Source organism: Lissotriton helveticus, chromosome 9, assembly GCF_964261635.1.
Source record: "Lissotriton helveticus chromosome 9, aLisHel1.1, whole genome shotgun sequence".
NCBI classification, from domain to species: Eukaryota; Metazoa; Chordata; class Amphibia; order Caudata; family Salamandridae; genus Lissotriton; species Lissotriton helveticus.
In genome coordinates, this window is record NC_136070.1 from 1,075,089,981 (window position 1) to 1,075,106,485 (window position 16,505).

At 46.8% G+C, this 16,505-nt stretch overlaps 1 protein-coding gene across 1 annotated transcript in view; it reads left to right on the top strand.

Moving 5' to 3' along the window:
- The window catches only part of FBLN2 (fibulin 2), a 669,658-nt gene that overhangs the window by 577,626 nt on the left and 75,527 nt on the right, over nt 1–16,505 (top strand). The window contains exon 11 of the mRNA XM_078661453.1: nt 7,647–7,781. Within this exon, the coding sequence (XP_078517579.1) occupies nt 7,647–7,781 (135 nt within the window). The remainder of the gene's footprint in view (nt 1–7,646; nt 7,782–16,505) is intronic.

Sequence of the window (16,505 nt, forward strand, 5' to 3'; positions counted from 1 at the left end):
ACTTAAATGAAGGAGAGATATGCGTCAATGCTGATAGCTTTATTATTCTTAGAACTTGTGTTAGTAATTTCCGTTGCTCGTCTGAGGGCTTTCAGAGAGCACATGTATGTAGTTGGACCTGTGTATCTCGTGAATCTCATTCTGAGATGCCTGTATTTGCAGCTTATCATATCCTTACAATAAACTTTTGAAAGCTAGAAGTTGTTTGTGATCTTTGGGAGCAGAGTCCTTTATTGGGTGAACTAGCTTGGAAATAGATGCACTTTCTTCCTCAAAGACAGGCAACAAAGGTTCAGTCGACCAGATCGAGGTTTGGATCAATAGTGATGAGGTATCGATCAAAATCTCGCCCTTCCAGTTGGTAGCTATAGAGGATGGTTGCCTTCTTGAGGACGGTGACCTAGGCCAGGTTAGCTTACCCCAAGGCCCCTAGAGATCGATGATCGGAAGAACCGCCCGCTGAAGAAGATCCGGATGACGTGAGACAGAAAAAGCAGCAGTATCGGTCGAGAGTGAGTATAAAGGGTCATGCGTGTTAGATTGCGGTGTTTTTGTATTGTATCTATGTTGTAATGTCTGGCGGAGTCGAATGTCTGTAGAGTGACTGTGGAACAGGTTGTGAGCGCGCGCAACCGGTGGAAATCTTAAGTTCAAGGAGAGCTTAAGTGGTTCGGGTGTATCGGACACCCAGAGTAATTGTTAACTAGTGTGAAGGGGGTCATGAGGTACCATTGATCACCCGAAAGACCGAGATAGGGGGAACGTAAGAGTGAGTGCGTGAGTAACGGACGCTGGTCGGAGGTTACTGTGTGTGTAAGCAACCTATCGGAGAGTTGACAATTACATATAGACTGTGGACGTACAGTCGAGGGAAGTGACCGCTTGGTCGGAAGTAGTCATTTTTCGGTGTATGAATGGGACGCATGCATGACCGGGAGACGAGTTGAGAAAGGAGGGGTGCTGCTGCGAAGCGGAGAAAAGTGACGTCAGGAAGTGTCGCGACGTGATTGGCCGACAGGAGAAAGACCGCGCTGTGATAGGCCAGCTAGCAAAGACGTCAGAAAGTGTCGCGACGTGATTGGCCGACCGGAGAAAGACCGCGCTGCGATAGGCCAAGTTAGCAAAGCCGCGACAGGATTGGTGGATTGTCATCAGGAAGTAAACAGAGTAGCGAGGCTGGATATTGTGCGCATAATTATGAAGTGTTTTAAATGGCTGAGAGCGGTGTTTAAAAAAGAGAAGCGGGGATCGTATGAAGGGGAAGAGGCCCCGCCGGAGGGTACGCCGGCTCGTTACATGGCAGTAAATGTTGGGTTGCATACGATCCTTTGGATATCAGAGTGGAGTAAGATTACGGAAGGAAATGAGGAACTGACGTTCCCGAAGTACGGGACGTTCAGATTAGAGGTGTTACATCGATTAAAATCAGTCATGACCTCAATGAGACCCTTGCCTAGACCGACCCAGTTTGAAGCTCTTGATGCATGGATTAGGGCAGCGCATGAAAAGAATATGAACAGACGACAAGAAAGGGTGAAACGATCGGTAAGGGCAGTGCAGGATGCCAGGTGGGATGCGGATGCTAAAAGATGGAGAGTGCATAACATGGAAGTAAATAAACTGTATCCAGTGTTAGAGGTGCCCGGTAATAAAAGTCCCCTAGAAGAAGATGATGAGAGCGAAACAGAGGATAGCCTGATAAACAGATTATTGACAGACAGGCCACCCCCGTATAATAGAGCAGGGGGAGAGGTCGAGCATAGTGAAGGAGAAAAGGGGGGCAATGCAGGAGAGCATGGACCGCTTCCCAGTTCAGAGTGGGATCCTGAGGCAAAGAAAGAGCTGTCCCAGCCTAGTCAGGTGCAACAGGTAGTCGGGAGGTTTGTGGTACAAAGAGCGCCGGAAACGGAGAGTGCCACATCCTACGCATTACCAGATGCACTACAGGTACCTGTTACCATAGGTCCTATAATATCGATATATGACCAAGAGAGAGCAAGAGGGGAAGAACGGGTACGGAAGGACAGAGAAAGAGCAGGGACGGCAAGGAGGAACGATACGATTAATTCCCCAAGTCAGATGCCGATACCCAGAGAGTGGAGCACCCCGATGCACACAGCAGGGGATCCAGAAAAGGACCCTGGGGGCCCTAGATGGCCAGTGGATCTGAGGGGATCTGGACGAAAATCCTTTCAAGAGCTAAATGAGTACATGAAGAAGTGGGATGAGGCAGTGGAGGCTCACAAGAGCATCATAGCGGCAGAAGCTGAAAGGGAAAGTCAGGACAGCAGAGCTCGGACTCACTGCGGGGCTGGGGAGAGCAGCCCGGAGTGGGACTGTAGAGAGAGAGATAGTAGGGGAGTCACCCATTGGGCCCGGAGTGGAGGTAGAACAGACCTGGAAAACGGGGGCCCCGGGAATGGGAGGGTGGCGCGCCCAATACTCAGTGAAGAGGAGAGGAGAGCGCAAGAGTACAGAAACAGCTTTAAGTGTCCACACTGTGTGCCCGGCACCAGAGAACGGAATGGGAGTTGTGAGAGGTCGCACCATAGTCCCTGTGATGACGGAAATGAGCGCAGCCCAGGGAAAATGGGGAACCAGGAAGGATCGTATCGGATACTGAGCGATACTAGGCAAAGGGAGAGTAGCGACCAGAGGGAAAATAACAGAGAGGCGTACGGTGAAAGGAGAGAAGAAGAAGAGAGTGGGCAGATCAAGAGTGGGGGTAACAGGCCCGTGTTCCATCACCTTCCAAGATCGGATGGCCGAGCATGGGACCTGGAGAGATGGGAGCAAGGGAGACCACTCATTAACTCTCCCGAGCCCAAACGTAGAGCTCGGAGTTGGGATGGTAGGGAGACCAGTGAGCCCCCTTCGAAAGACATATTGCGAGCTGAGATAAAAGCCAAGAGACTTGATGTCGCCAGCTTAAGGTCAGACCTGGATGACATGATAGATGGTACCCTGCCTTTAGAAAGGATGGAAATGTATGAGCAAGATGAAATACTGTATATGGCAAAGGACATTACTCGAAAAGCGAGAGCAATCCATGAGAAGTTAGTCGAACTAGCAGGCAAATATATGGTGGACCTGTCAAGAACCAAAGCATTACAGGGTAACCACAGGCTACATTATACAGATCGAGACCTAGATGAGAGGAGAACGATTGGGCTGAAAACGCACATAAGGGAACTGATTACTGGAATAAGGACATGGAGGGCTCTAGATAAGTGGGAAGAGAGGTGGTCCAAGAAAGGGACCGGCAGGAGAAGCACGCTTGGTATGACACCAGGACTGCAGGGAATAGAAGCATACCCTTTGCGTGAAGTCGCAAATGGGAATTATGTGCATGTCCCTTGGAGTAGGGGAGATTTAGCTGCTTTTACCACCTCCTTCCCCAAATTGCGGGAAAACCCAGTGGAGTGGTACAAGCAAGTCGAGAGATTTGTAAAAATCTCAAAGGTCCTATGGATAGATCTGAACACGCTGTTTGACATTGTAGTACCAGGAGATCTGTGGACAGCATGCAAGGTTAGCGCTGAGTGGCCCACAACGGAGCCAGAGAGAGATGCTAAGACTAATGGGCCGTCCGAGATTGTGATGGCAAAATTCGAGAGAGTGATGACTTGGCTGAAAGAGAAAGTGCCAATGCAAGACATAGATTGGGTCAGAATAGACCGAACCAGACAGGAACCTAAAGAGACAGTTCACGAATATTACGAGAGATTGCTGAAGGCGTTTAAACAGTATAGCGGCTTGGATGTAATGGATCCAAAAGACATAGGGCAATTCGTGTCCAAGTTCGTCCTGGGACTGAGACCGGATATTAGTTTAATGATTCAGCAACACTCGATTTGTTGGCAAAGTAAACCCCTAGACGAAATACTGAGATATGCCAGGTACTGCTGTGATGAGATAGACTCCAAGGCTAAGAAACTAAAAGAAAAGTTGATGGTGGTACAGATGCAGGCAGCAGGGAAGGGGGGACAGCAGCAACAGCAGCAAGGGACAGGTACAGGAGGAAAGAAGCAGTACAGTCAGAACAAGGGCAATGAGGAGAGTTCCACCTTTAGACCCAGAATAGACATAGCTGCCTTGAAGAAAACGACTAGGTGCCACCAGTGTAACGAGGTGGGGCATTGGAAACGCGAGTGTCCCTACAATGTAGAGATAGGAGAACAAGAGATAGAGGAGGAAGAGGTCCAGAGCGCGCCTACAAGAGGGGTGATGCCATACCAGGGAAAGGTGCTCAAAGGGGGGGGGGCTCCTCCCCGAGCCCAGTTCCCGCAACCTCCCCGAGTAGGGACTATGGGTAAGACCTATAGACAGATGCCCCTGTTTGTAGAGGGAGAAGAGTGCTATTATGTGGACCCATTAACCGGACAGAGAGTGGAAAGAGAAGACTGCACCCTCGGGGCAGCCTTGGAGGTGGACCAGAGGGGACCCTATGTTGAAGCAGAAGTAGCAGGGTGCCCCACGACATTTCTGGTGGACACAGGAGCCACTAGATCCACGATCAGATCAGCTGCAGTTCCAGACCTGCCCATGTCTGGAGAGACCATACAAGTGGTGGGGGTCGCAAACAGGAGAATAACCAGCCAATTGACAGAACCGGTACAGGTGAAAATAGGGAAGTACAGCGATGAGCACCAGTTTGTGGTTTGCGATTCAAGTCCTGTGTGTCTGCTAGGGAGAGACCTGTTGTGTAAATTGAATTGTACTATATACTGTACACCTCAGGGAGTGGAGGTATTGACCAATGATGATGACGCAGATTTCAAAGTTGCAAACTCAAGAATATGCGTGGAACTGTACCCTACTTTGACAGTAGATGAGCTCCCCTGGGACTTGAGAGAGACAGTGGCACCAGAAGTATGGGATTTCACTGGGGAAGAGATAGGATTGGTCAAAGGGGTGGACCCAGTGAAAATTGTAGTGAAACCGCATGCTGAGTTCCCGAGAACACCCCAATATAAATTGACTCCAGAAACGATTGCAGGCATAAAACCCGTGATCGAGTCCATGATTAAACAGGGAATACTGAAAGAAATCGTGGGTAGTCCATGCAACTCCCCGATTATGGGTCTGCAGAAACCAAATGGGAAATTTCGGATAGTACAGGACCTTCGAAAGATTAATAACATAGTCGTTTCGTGTTGTCCAGTGGTACCGAATCCATCAGTGATACTGTTTCAGATTCCATTCCAAGCTGAGTGGTTCACTGTGATCGATCTTTGTCAGGCTTTCTTTTCGATCCCTCTGGACGAAGAAAGCCATTTTCTTTTCGCATTTAAGCTGGAAAATCGCGTCCTAACATGGTGTCGTATCCCTCAGGGGTATACAGAGAGCCCATCGATCTTTAACCAGCTTTTGAAGAAAAATCTTGAAAGTCTAGTGCTGCCCCAGAAGTCAGTTCTGGTCCAGTACATAGACGACCTCCTCGTGGCGTCAGAAACAGAAGAAGCTTGCAGGGAGGACTCCATTGCTTTGTTAAATCACCTAGCTGCCAATGGGCACAAGGTGTCCCCGGGAAAATTGCAGTACTGCCTGACAGAAGTGCAGTACTTGGGACACAGAATAGAGAAAGGCAAACGAAAGGTGTCACCAGACAGGATAGAGGCGATCATGAAAATGAATGCGCCTAAGACACAGAGAGGGGTCATGACTGGAGAACTATAGGTTTTCACCAAGAGACTAAGAGTGAGTGACTTCCTTTGGGGGTCATTCACTGCTGACACCTTTGTTAGGTTGGGATTTGGTTAAGTAGGGATACCATCTAGAGCAGGGTAGGGACAGCCTAACCTGTGCGTTTTCCTCCAACTTAAATGAAGGAGAGATATGCGTCAATGCTGATAGCTTTATTATTCTTAGAACTTGTGTTAGTAATTTCCGTTGCTCGTCTGAGGGCTTTCAGAGAGCACATGTATGTAGTTGGACCTGTGTATCTCGTGAATCTCATTCTGAGATGCCTGTATTTGCAGCTTATCATATCCTTACAATAAACTTTTGAAAGCTAGAAGTTGTTTGTGATCTTTGGGAGCAGAGTCCTTTATTGGGTGAACTAGCTTGGAAATAGATGCACTTTCTTCCTCAAAGACAGGCAACAAAGGTTCAGTCGACCAGATCGAGGTTTGGATCAATAGTGATGAGGTATCGATCAAAATCTCGCCCTTCCATTAGTAATAAATGTGGTGGTGCTAAAAATATAGTCTGAAGTGTACTTGATAACTATCTGCGCAGAAGTCTTTGGGACGCTTCTAGTGGAAATGTACCATGAAACCATGCCTCATTAGTTTGGTTGGAATAACAAGCCCTAGCAATTGACCAGCACAGATCTAGACAATGTGGAGTGGTCTCTCTCGCATGGAAGACTCACATGTGGTGGCCATATAGTTGGCTTAGTCTTCAGTGTTTCCACCTGTCCAACGTGTGATTTCATGCTTTCCCTATATTGTTTTTATCAGCCGTATGCTAAATTTCTTACCTAACCCATGCTCATTACAAGGTAAATAAAGTTGCTGCATCTAAAGAGAAGCGTAAACTAAGCTGTAAACTTGAACATTGCAATTATCATCACTGTTAAGAAGCAGTAGCACTCATATTCAAATTGGTGATGTCTTGTAAAATGATCCTAAAAAATATCTTTCTTCCACTGTCTTTCGATATGGTTTTCTAAATGATACTTTGTGTTTTTATGTAAAATCCTTTTTTAGGTCTGGTTTGACACTGTAGTTATATGCAAAGCCATTGTTACTAATAATTTAAAATATGTTAAGCTTCCGCTTCTCTAGTGGACTATTTCTCACTCACTTCTTTAATGGCTGTTTGCTGTATTTTCCCCTTCCTGTGAAGAACATCCATTGCAATGCATGATGGGCTATTTTACATTTCAAAAGTGAACTGGATCATCACACATTAAATTATGTATCTCATAGATGCATTATATACAGAAAATGATTGCTTTTTCATTTTGTTTTTCCACTGCAGGAGGTTTTTTAAGAATGTTTTTTAGAGATGTTTTGGTCAGGTCTCAAAATGTTTGCAAGCTATTTTGCTTTGTCGGTGCTTATTTTTAAATAGTAGCTGTATTTACACCAGAGACCTCCCCAAGCAACCAAGCAACCCAGCAGCATCCATAATTAAATATCTGGAAATGAGGTTAGGGTGGGGATCTAGAAAAATAGCTGACTGCTTATGGGCTATTGCATCATCCACAGCTGGCAAGCAATTGGTTGAGCTGTTTCACATTTTCATGAAAATCTTTGACTTTTTTATGAATTTTGTATAAATGTATCTCACGTGACTTCCTGGAAGGCTGACTTGGGTTCGTCCCTCATGGACTAAAATTTTACAATTTAATGATGTAAATCCCAATGTGATGTATATGAGATGGCATCGTCATGATTTACAGACCTTTGGGGCTCCTAAGCTAGATTAATAAATACCACTATTTACATATATTTCCATGTTGAGTCAACATATAATAAATATCCAGTGGGTAATACAAAATCTTTTACCAATATAAGCTTCTGAAAAAAATTATTGCATCTTTAGTTTAGCTTCCTTGGCAAACGACCAAAGTGTCTGAGATACTTTCTACCCTGCATCTTGATGATTGACTAAATCTTAATCTGCTCTCCTTCCAGATATTAACGAATGTGTGGCAGAGCAACACACGTGTCAGAGGGGCGAGCGATGCATAAACAGCGTGGGGTCCTTTACGTGCCTGAAAGAGGTTGTCTGCGATACAGGCTACGAAAACAAGGACGACATCTGTGTGGGTAAGGACGAGTTTTCAAATGTAGTTAGTGTTTGTGTTTTTAATGCTTGTCTGTGCATAAGTGGGCAATCATTTGAAACACGTCTATCCTCATTTAAACCGATATATAAATATTGGGTACAAAAGAGATCATCATAAATAACATTTGCACCTAGCATTGGGTGTAATTTGGGCCAGGGAATAGTCCACCAAGCCTTGTTGGACAGACTGTTAGAATTCTGTCCTCAACATTAAGCTATTCATCTCTTGCCTTTACAATTCAAGTAGTTTATCATTACGTGTTTTTGGGCATGTACAGCAGGTGCAGTGGCCCAGGGGTGAAGGGGTCTGTGGGGCCATTACACCCCAAATATTGCTATTTTACTACAAAACCAGGGGCTGGTGGGTCATTTTTCATGCTTGCACGAGTGCCCATGACACCTTCGCTATGCTGCTGTGCCACTGTGGAAAGAGGTTCACCACAGTGTAGGAAACATCAAATGCTCCATCTTCTCATTAACGTATAGTTTCAAACTAACAAAACCACCAGTGTTGGGTCACAGTTACATAAAGATCCTGTAGACAGTAAGTTGGCAGCTTACTTGTGACTTATGAGCACTGATAGTATGCATCTACGTCTTGTTTGCATCAGGTCATGTTTTGAAACATTATTTTTTTTTTATTGTGATGCACGCAAAACAGCTAAATCCATTTCATAGCACTTTGGGTGGTATGGAGGGCTTTACATAGGAAATACAGGTGTAGCTGCAGTATTCTTCGAAGGTGATAGATTTTTGGGTCTGCCACTAAAAGAGGTTGCTGAAGCTATGGATTAGCCTGGTGGCATTGAGGTGGTCGTTCACCTGGTGCTACATTATGTAAAAGGTGTGCTTAACCTGTCTGCGGCACAGCGTGTGTCTCTCCTGAGGGCCTCTTTACCTCTACCCTCATGTCTAGAACATCTCTTTTGCATGGTACCACTGTTGTTTTGAAAAAGAAATCCTTTTCCGTGCATCTTTTCATTAGTAAAGATTGAGACCTCTGTCCGGCTGGACATGTCATTTTGAATATAGAATCGATTGTGTCTATATTTATTGCATTATTAACATCTCTTTTCCATGGGACCACTGTTGTTTTGAAATAGTATGCTCCCCAAGGTCCTATGCTGACTGGTTTGGAGTCCCCTTGTTGACTTTAACATAGAACAGGGCAGGGGCAAAAATAAAGTATTTCTCTCATTTGCATGCGGTCCCTCCACCAAGCAAAAGAGGGAGTGAGCAAATGAGGATCATGGTGGTGCAATACGTGCACCGACTATCACTATTACAGAAGGGACTGTGCAAAAATGTTAGCAGTCTCTTCTGTAATACCAAAGTGCCCCGGGGGCACAGAAAGTGGACTCACACACCCGTTGCATCTCCGGAGCACTTTGTGTAATACAGCCCGAGGGGTGCAGATAATACATTGTAGGTACAGATGAATTGACTCCAGCTAAAGTCTTCAATCAGATCACCCACCAAGGTATAGTGGTACAACCTTGGATGAGGACGAGTATGCACTTTAGGGTAGAGGGTGATAAAGATTAATCTTGGAATTAATGTGTCATCAGTCCCTTATAAAATATTAGGAAGTCTGTTTCAAGTCTCTGAAGTATAGGTTTTTAATGTTATTTATTCTGTGTAGTGTTACATACTACCCCTGGCAGCTCAGATATAATAATGACGTGATATCCCACATGTCAGACTCTCACAATGAGGGCGCTGCTTGCATTCTGGAAAACATGCACCAGAGGAAGCTGCACATGGCTAACATCATGGTTATTAGAACAGGAAGGTCAATCAGAATTTACTAGTGAGAGGTCGCAATCTCTTACGTCAAGATAACTCTTGGCAAATACAGCAGTGGCAGCCTTACATCAAAGCAGCTATCTACTCTAGAAGGATGTCTGGCTCCTTGGGTATTCCCGGCACCCAGAGGTACCTCTGTTGTGCATTCTTCAGTCTTTACAGCTGATCTCACCACTTTTATCCTCTGCTTTAGGCCAAAACACATTGGTTTTGTTATGTATTTTGCAGTTTTATGTAGCGCAAACTAAACACGATGATTATATTTTTTGTTCTAAAAAAAAGAGAGCTCCTGTGATAACAGACAAAGTTGCATTTGTTGCAGACATTGATACCAGTCATGGTTAGTCCGAAGCAGCAGGTGGTACACCAGGCCTTGCTATGACTCCCTCAAATCTAGTAAGGTGACAGCAGGGACAGAAAACACACAGAGCCTTACCAACTTGTAACTTCTGTAGTTTCTACCCTGTGCCTTCCCCAAGCTAGTCGTACAAAAGGGGGTGGTGATGGACAGAGCATCTGAAACAATCAAACACTCACACCCAGTGATCAGATCTGGGTTTAATCCATCACCGTTCTTTAGCCCACTCTGCCACCCCAGTTCAGACATGACCATATGCAAATCAGTCTGACCCTGTGCCTCATGGGAACAGTCCAGCCCGAACTGCCAAGTCATGCCTTCCCTGGACCGGACTCAAGCTTCCTAGGACCGGTTTCTGGCATTACAGCCGTCTTCAGCCAGGCTTGCTTGAATCCAGTGGCAAAGTGAGCAAGGGACTCACGTCTGAGCATACCCTGCCAACTTATGGCTAACAAAGCGGTACAAAAGCTAGTCAGCAGCCTATAGGAAGCTAATGAAGCATTAGTAGGGATGAAAAAAAAGTTAGTTCTGTGACTTAATACAAGTCAAAGTGTATGTAGTTGTGATTTAGTCTTTCTTGAGCATATGCGTGGCAAGGACCTGGTTTGACACAGCGCAGAACCTTCTTTGAATTCATGTGACCTACTGATTTGGCCCAGGTCTGTACTGAGGAACCAAAAGCAACCCAGGCAAACATGTTCAAACCAGCCTGCTGTCTTCAACTTCTTGTGCTGTTGCTCTCTATCCATCCATCCATTCTCTCTTTCCTCCTCTCTGATCGACTTCTCTCTGTACATTCCCCTTCCCTCCTTCTCGTTCTTTCTTTCTCTCTTGAATCCTCTTGTTTCTGTTGCAATTCTGTTGCTATGAAGCTCGGGGAGCTGGGGAAAGTGGCAAAGTCACTAGGAGCACTCCTGGAATTTCAAAAGCCATCTCCGTGAGCTCCAGGCAGCTGGGTAAATGCCCTGTGAAATAAAAGGCTTGTCCGGCACGGACACGACCCTACTTTGCGGCAAAGCTCAATTTGCGCTGGTGGTTTTGGGTGCTTTGCACTGGCACTTAATCGTCAACACCGGCGCATATTGTGCGAACTCAACCCAAAGGTATTGGAGAACTTTTTATGAACACCAGTTAAGAACACATTCATATTTGTAGGCACAGGGAGATGAAGTGATTTGCCTAGAATCACAGGATGTTGAGCCCACGCCTAAGACTGAAACCTGGTTCTACAGCTCCAAAGTTTGCAGCTCTGGCCGTTATGCTGCATCCTCTCCCCACTTGTAGGGTTTCATGGTTAGTAGTTAGTTCTGTTATGGACAGCGCTAATAGAAGCAACGGGCTGGGGCAAACTGCCTCCTGACAAGAGCTCCGGCACTATTTGTTTCACAAATTAGCCACTGGTCTGTGGACCATAGGTCTTGTGGTCACAGGATTGTCTTTTTAAGCCAAACTTTCTCAGATTCCATTAGACTATGAAATTAAGTAGTAAATCATTAAATGGCTGATGATCACATTATCATGGAGTTAAAAGTGGGTCACCTGTTTCAGGAGAGGGTTGCGGTCCATTGACTGTTACAAGTAGAAAAGTTAATCATTTTATTGCCTGTGATGCACCAAATCATTGAAAGACCTTGGGTTTTGATAGTTTCCTGATTCCGGGCACTTAAATGGGTTCAGCTGCTTTTTAGTACTTTACAGAATTCTAAAATAAGGAACAGGTCAGCTTATTAAAAATGAACTCAACCTCAGTAAAAGTGTGACTTTTGAAATGAACCACCCATCCATGTACTTAAATCAGTGTAAAAGCCTTCCGTCAGAATCCTGCCTTTTCTAAACTCTCACATTCCCCCAGAGTGTTTCTTGTTTCTAAGAAATGTTCCTGTGTTCAAATTCTTTCCCTACTACGTGCACCAGAGAGGAAGTTCTCTATATTCCTAAGAGGAATGTGCTTTGTTATTTGCTCCTTGGTGACAAGCAACACTTTTAAATGTTAGCTGCTAACAAGTAAGCACAGGGACGTGCAGATGGGACCTCTGATTTAATATTGATCACAATGGCTGGAAATGAGCAGGAAGCACAAACTACAGCAACACCAGCACAAGTTTGCATGGAAACACGTTGCTTGAGCAGCCAAAACAATACATCAGCTCTCTCCTTGTTTGTAAACATAGTGATCAAATGTGATCTCCAAGAACAACATTTCTAATACCAATCCCTTGCCTTCTTTGGCAGTACACATGCTCTGCGTCAGCTCATCTTGGGAAAGGGAGATTCATCTGTCACATAGAAAATGTGCATTAATGCCTATTCCTAGTAATGAAAGTTGTTCTACTCTCACACTACTATCCTACTAAAAGTCCCACATGCAGTTGGCTTTTTAGTCTCCAGCAGGGATCTTGAACAGGAGGTGGGGTGCAGATGCATTCAAAGTAGTAATCTAAAGCAAGCGTTGGGTTAGACTGTGCTTCAGATTGGCCACTAATCAATATATATACATTAATGCAATTTAAAGTCATATAGCATTGTGCTTTATAACTTACTGACCAGCTTCTGTGTTATGATGAGTCCATGGAATGAATTGAATCCATCCACTGGAATAGTGGACAAACAAGGACTCAAACAGACACAACACTGTGGTTGTGTTGTTTGTGTGTATATTGCTTGCTACAAACTTTATTGTGACATTTCAAGTCAAAGTCAGCATGAATATGGCTGTATTCAGTTTCAGTATTAATGGTGTTCTTTCTATACAGCATGAACTGGGACCTGAATTGCCAATAACAGCAGGGGTCAGTTTTACTGAGTTCTGAAGGATGTCTGACTAAAAGACTTGAGGCGCATTAACCCAAATCTTATTAGCACAGCGCGTTTGAGTGCCACCTCCCCAACCCCCATCCGCCACAGCATGTCTGGGTTAGGATTCAATTTTTTGCTCAGATCGGTTTGAGGGAGGGGACAACATATTTGCACTTTTCCAGCATCATCATTTTTAGGGCTCGGCCTACATCCCACGAAGTGGGTGTGGCTTCAGAGTCCTTTTGAGAGGACTTCGAAAATCTAACCTACGAATTCCAGAGAAGCGCGTGAATTTTGTTCGTTATTAATGGCATTTGCCAAGATGGCCGACGGAGCAGGAGCTTGCTAAGAGCTCCCTGTGCTGGGGATCCCACTTGTTGGATTTATCCCTGTCAGCACCCACCGCTCCGTGAAACCGACTACATGAGAGTAACAGGATTGTAACCAGCATATTTTTATTTATTTTTGATCTTTCTACCTCGAACGGCGGAGGGCTGGAGCCAGCTACTAGCCACTCGTCTCTCAGTCCGGATCGACTAGAGACATCACCACCCTCAACGGACTGTCTCGAGCCTACGGAGGGTCGGCAGAGGTTCTGAAGTTCACCCCTCCCCCCCTGCACCGGACTGTGGAGCCTGCACGGAGGGCCAACGGAGGTTCCGAAGCTCGCCCCCCTCCCCCCTGCACCGGATTGAGGAGCCTGCATCGGAGGGACAACGGAGGTTCCGAAGCTCGCCCCCCTCCCCCCTGCACCGGATTGAGGAGCCTGCATCGGACGGTGGAACCGGCATCGGATTGGGGACATAGTGAAGGACTCCTGCTCTCATTGAGTCTCCCCCCTCCCCCCCCCTGCACCGGATTGAGGAGCCTGCATCGGACGGTGGAACCGGCATCGGATTGGGGACATAGTGAAGGACTCCTGCTCTCATTGAGTCTCCCCCCTCCCCCCCCTGCACCGGATTGAGGAGCCTGCATCGGACGGTGGAACCGGCATCGGATTGGGGACATAGTGAAGGACTCCTGCTCTCATTGAGTCTCCCCCCTCCCCCCCCTACACCGGAGTGTGGATACCCTGCAGGGCTCTTGCTCCCGACAAGCCTCGATCCTATGGAGGCTCGGCGGTCGGCTTGGAGTTCATCCCCTCCACCGGACTGTGGATACCTGAAGGGCTCCTGCCCCTGAGGCCGACGACTTCACCCTGGCCCCACCGGCTGCCGGATGCGGGACGACGGCGCCGTCCTCGTCCTTGCCCCACCGGCTGCCCGCCGCTAGCCTCTCGCCTTTCACAGTGCCGCAGTGGAGCGCAAACCATAGAGGCGCCGGACTTGGCCTCTGATGACCTCGTTAGGAGTGTTTGCTGAGGGTGTCTCGCGGCGCGGTAAAGCCGCTGCTGAGGGTGACTACCGGCTCTGAAGCTGACCCCCTCCCCCTCCCTTGCACCGGAGTGTGGTGGGCTTGCACCGGAGCTGGTGACACTATATGCAGAGCGGTTGTCCTCGCTCTGCGCAACGAAAAGGGCACCGGACCCCTCCCCCACTTTCGACCTGAAGCAGGAACCCCTTCCTGAAGGCAGCGGAGGACGCAGATAGCAGCACCGGGACACGACAACGCAACCCCCCCCCTCCCGCCCTCACCCAACAGAGGAACGCTAACGGTCTTGAGGGCTGAGAGGGGCCTGGGACGCAGGTTGCTAGCAAACACAGGGGCATCACTATGCTAAGCACAGCTCAACAAACAAAAAAAAAAGAAGAACTTATTTATAGGAGTGAATGAAATGTCACATCTACGAAGCGGAAGGGATCATCATTATCATGGGCTAAAGCATTGCTCCTGTATAACTCTACGGGCAAAATTAACAGGCACACAGAAACCTAAGGTATTTACTTCTCCCACCCGCCTGCTCTCTTTTAAAAACTAACTCCTTTTGTACAAAATGGCTGGAGCCATAAAACTGTAGTAATAAATCCCCCACCTACCTCTGTTGTCCACGAGGCCCCTCAGCTTAACTCCCCCACACAGAGATAAGAATTCCTCCCAGCTAGACTTGAGCTCTGCCTGCTTAAACAGAAGGTGTAATCTCAAAGTAATAGCAGCAGACAGAGGACTAATGTCTCTATCTCCCCTTGCCTGCATGGTTGTGAAGGGAAGCTGCTCTCCCCTGCTATCGAAGCAACAAACAGAGGACTACTGTCTCGATCTGTACTACCTGGCGGCCATTTTAGACTAGTCTCTATTGGACTTTAGTATTTTAGACTAGTGTGAAAGAATGTCTACCTATTATTGTAGTATTATACTTCTACCTATATTTTGAACATATGTATCGCACAGATTGCTACCTCATATATGAAAGAATGTCTGCCTATTATTGCAGTATTACACTCCTAGCTTTATTTTGAACATTGTAATGCACAGAATGAGAATACTTTTTCTGCATTTGACTTTTGTTTGCAATTGTATTTTGTTACTGACACATGTACCTCACATATTTTTGACTACTCACTACTGTCACTTTCGATTCAGGTATTTTACTGCCTGCCTAGGTATTCTATTTTTATTCCAGTATATTGTTTATATTATAGGCTATCACTAGTGACACTCACTAGTGTCTTCCTTGGCCTTGTAACTAGCGGCTGACAGTTTGTACTATCGTCCTAGTTCCTACTTCTAACACCACAGCCTCTCTAAAATGGATCTCAACGGCAAGCACACTTTTAGAATTAACTACCCCTCCACTCCTCTCTCCAAAAATGCCACTAAACGTTTTAAACACAACTTCTTGAGGTCGCACCCTGAAACACCCTTTGCCGACACTTACTTCTCACTGGGCAATGGAGCCCTGAATACTGATATCATCTTCCACACCTCACGCAGAGCCCAATGGAGAAAAACTTTCCTATCCCTACTCACAGTCTCCACCACCAGGAAAACAACTCATGGCCTAATTCTCACCATCACACCTTCCCACCTCTTCCCGGGCAGGTCTACCATTACTATCTACAATAACGGGATTGTCCTAATCCAATCCACGGACAAGAACCTGGAATTACTAGACAACCTGTTCCCCAAGTTCAAAGAGCACCTCTCCAAGCTGAGGACCCCCACCCAGAACTCCGCCAGCACTATCACCCCTGACGTCGCATCCACCACCTACTACACTTCTACCCCTAGCACCCCAGTAAATGGCCCATCTGCTGTTAACGCCCCCCACTCCCCAAGGACAGTCACAAATAACTCCACCGCACATACTAGCAGCCCCTCTAACATGACCCTTCTTATCCCCACCCATACCCCCTCCATCCCTCCCCCCCCCGGACAGAACATCCCCCGCCCACAACACACCACCATCTGAACAAGCCACCGCCCAAAGTTTATCCACCCCCCTCCCATCCCCCCCACGACAGACACCTCTCCCTCCCCATCTCCCTCCCCACTCCCACCCACGAGTCTCTCACACCTGACACAACAACTCCCACCCACAACACGCCTACATCTGCACACACCATCACTCGGAGTTTATCCACCCATCCCCCCCACGGCAGACAACTCTCCCTTCCCTGCTCCCTCCCCACTCCCACTCACAATTCTATCTCCCTCCCAACAAAAGATACAGAACATACCTCCTCCCTTACCTTAGCATCCCCCTCTCTCCCACCTCCTATTCTCAGCCCTCACTACCCTCCTGTCTCCCCCACTGTCTTCAGCCTTCACTCACTCTTCTACTCACCGGCACCGTCTCCCACTGAAG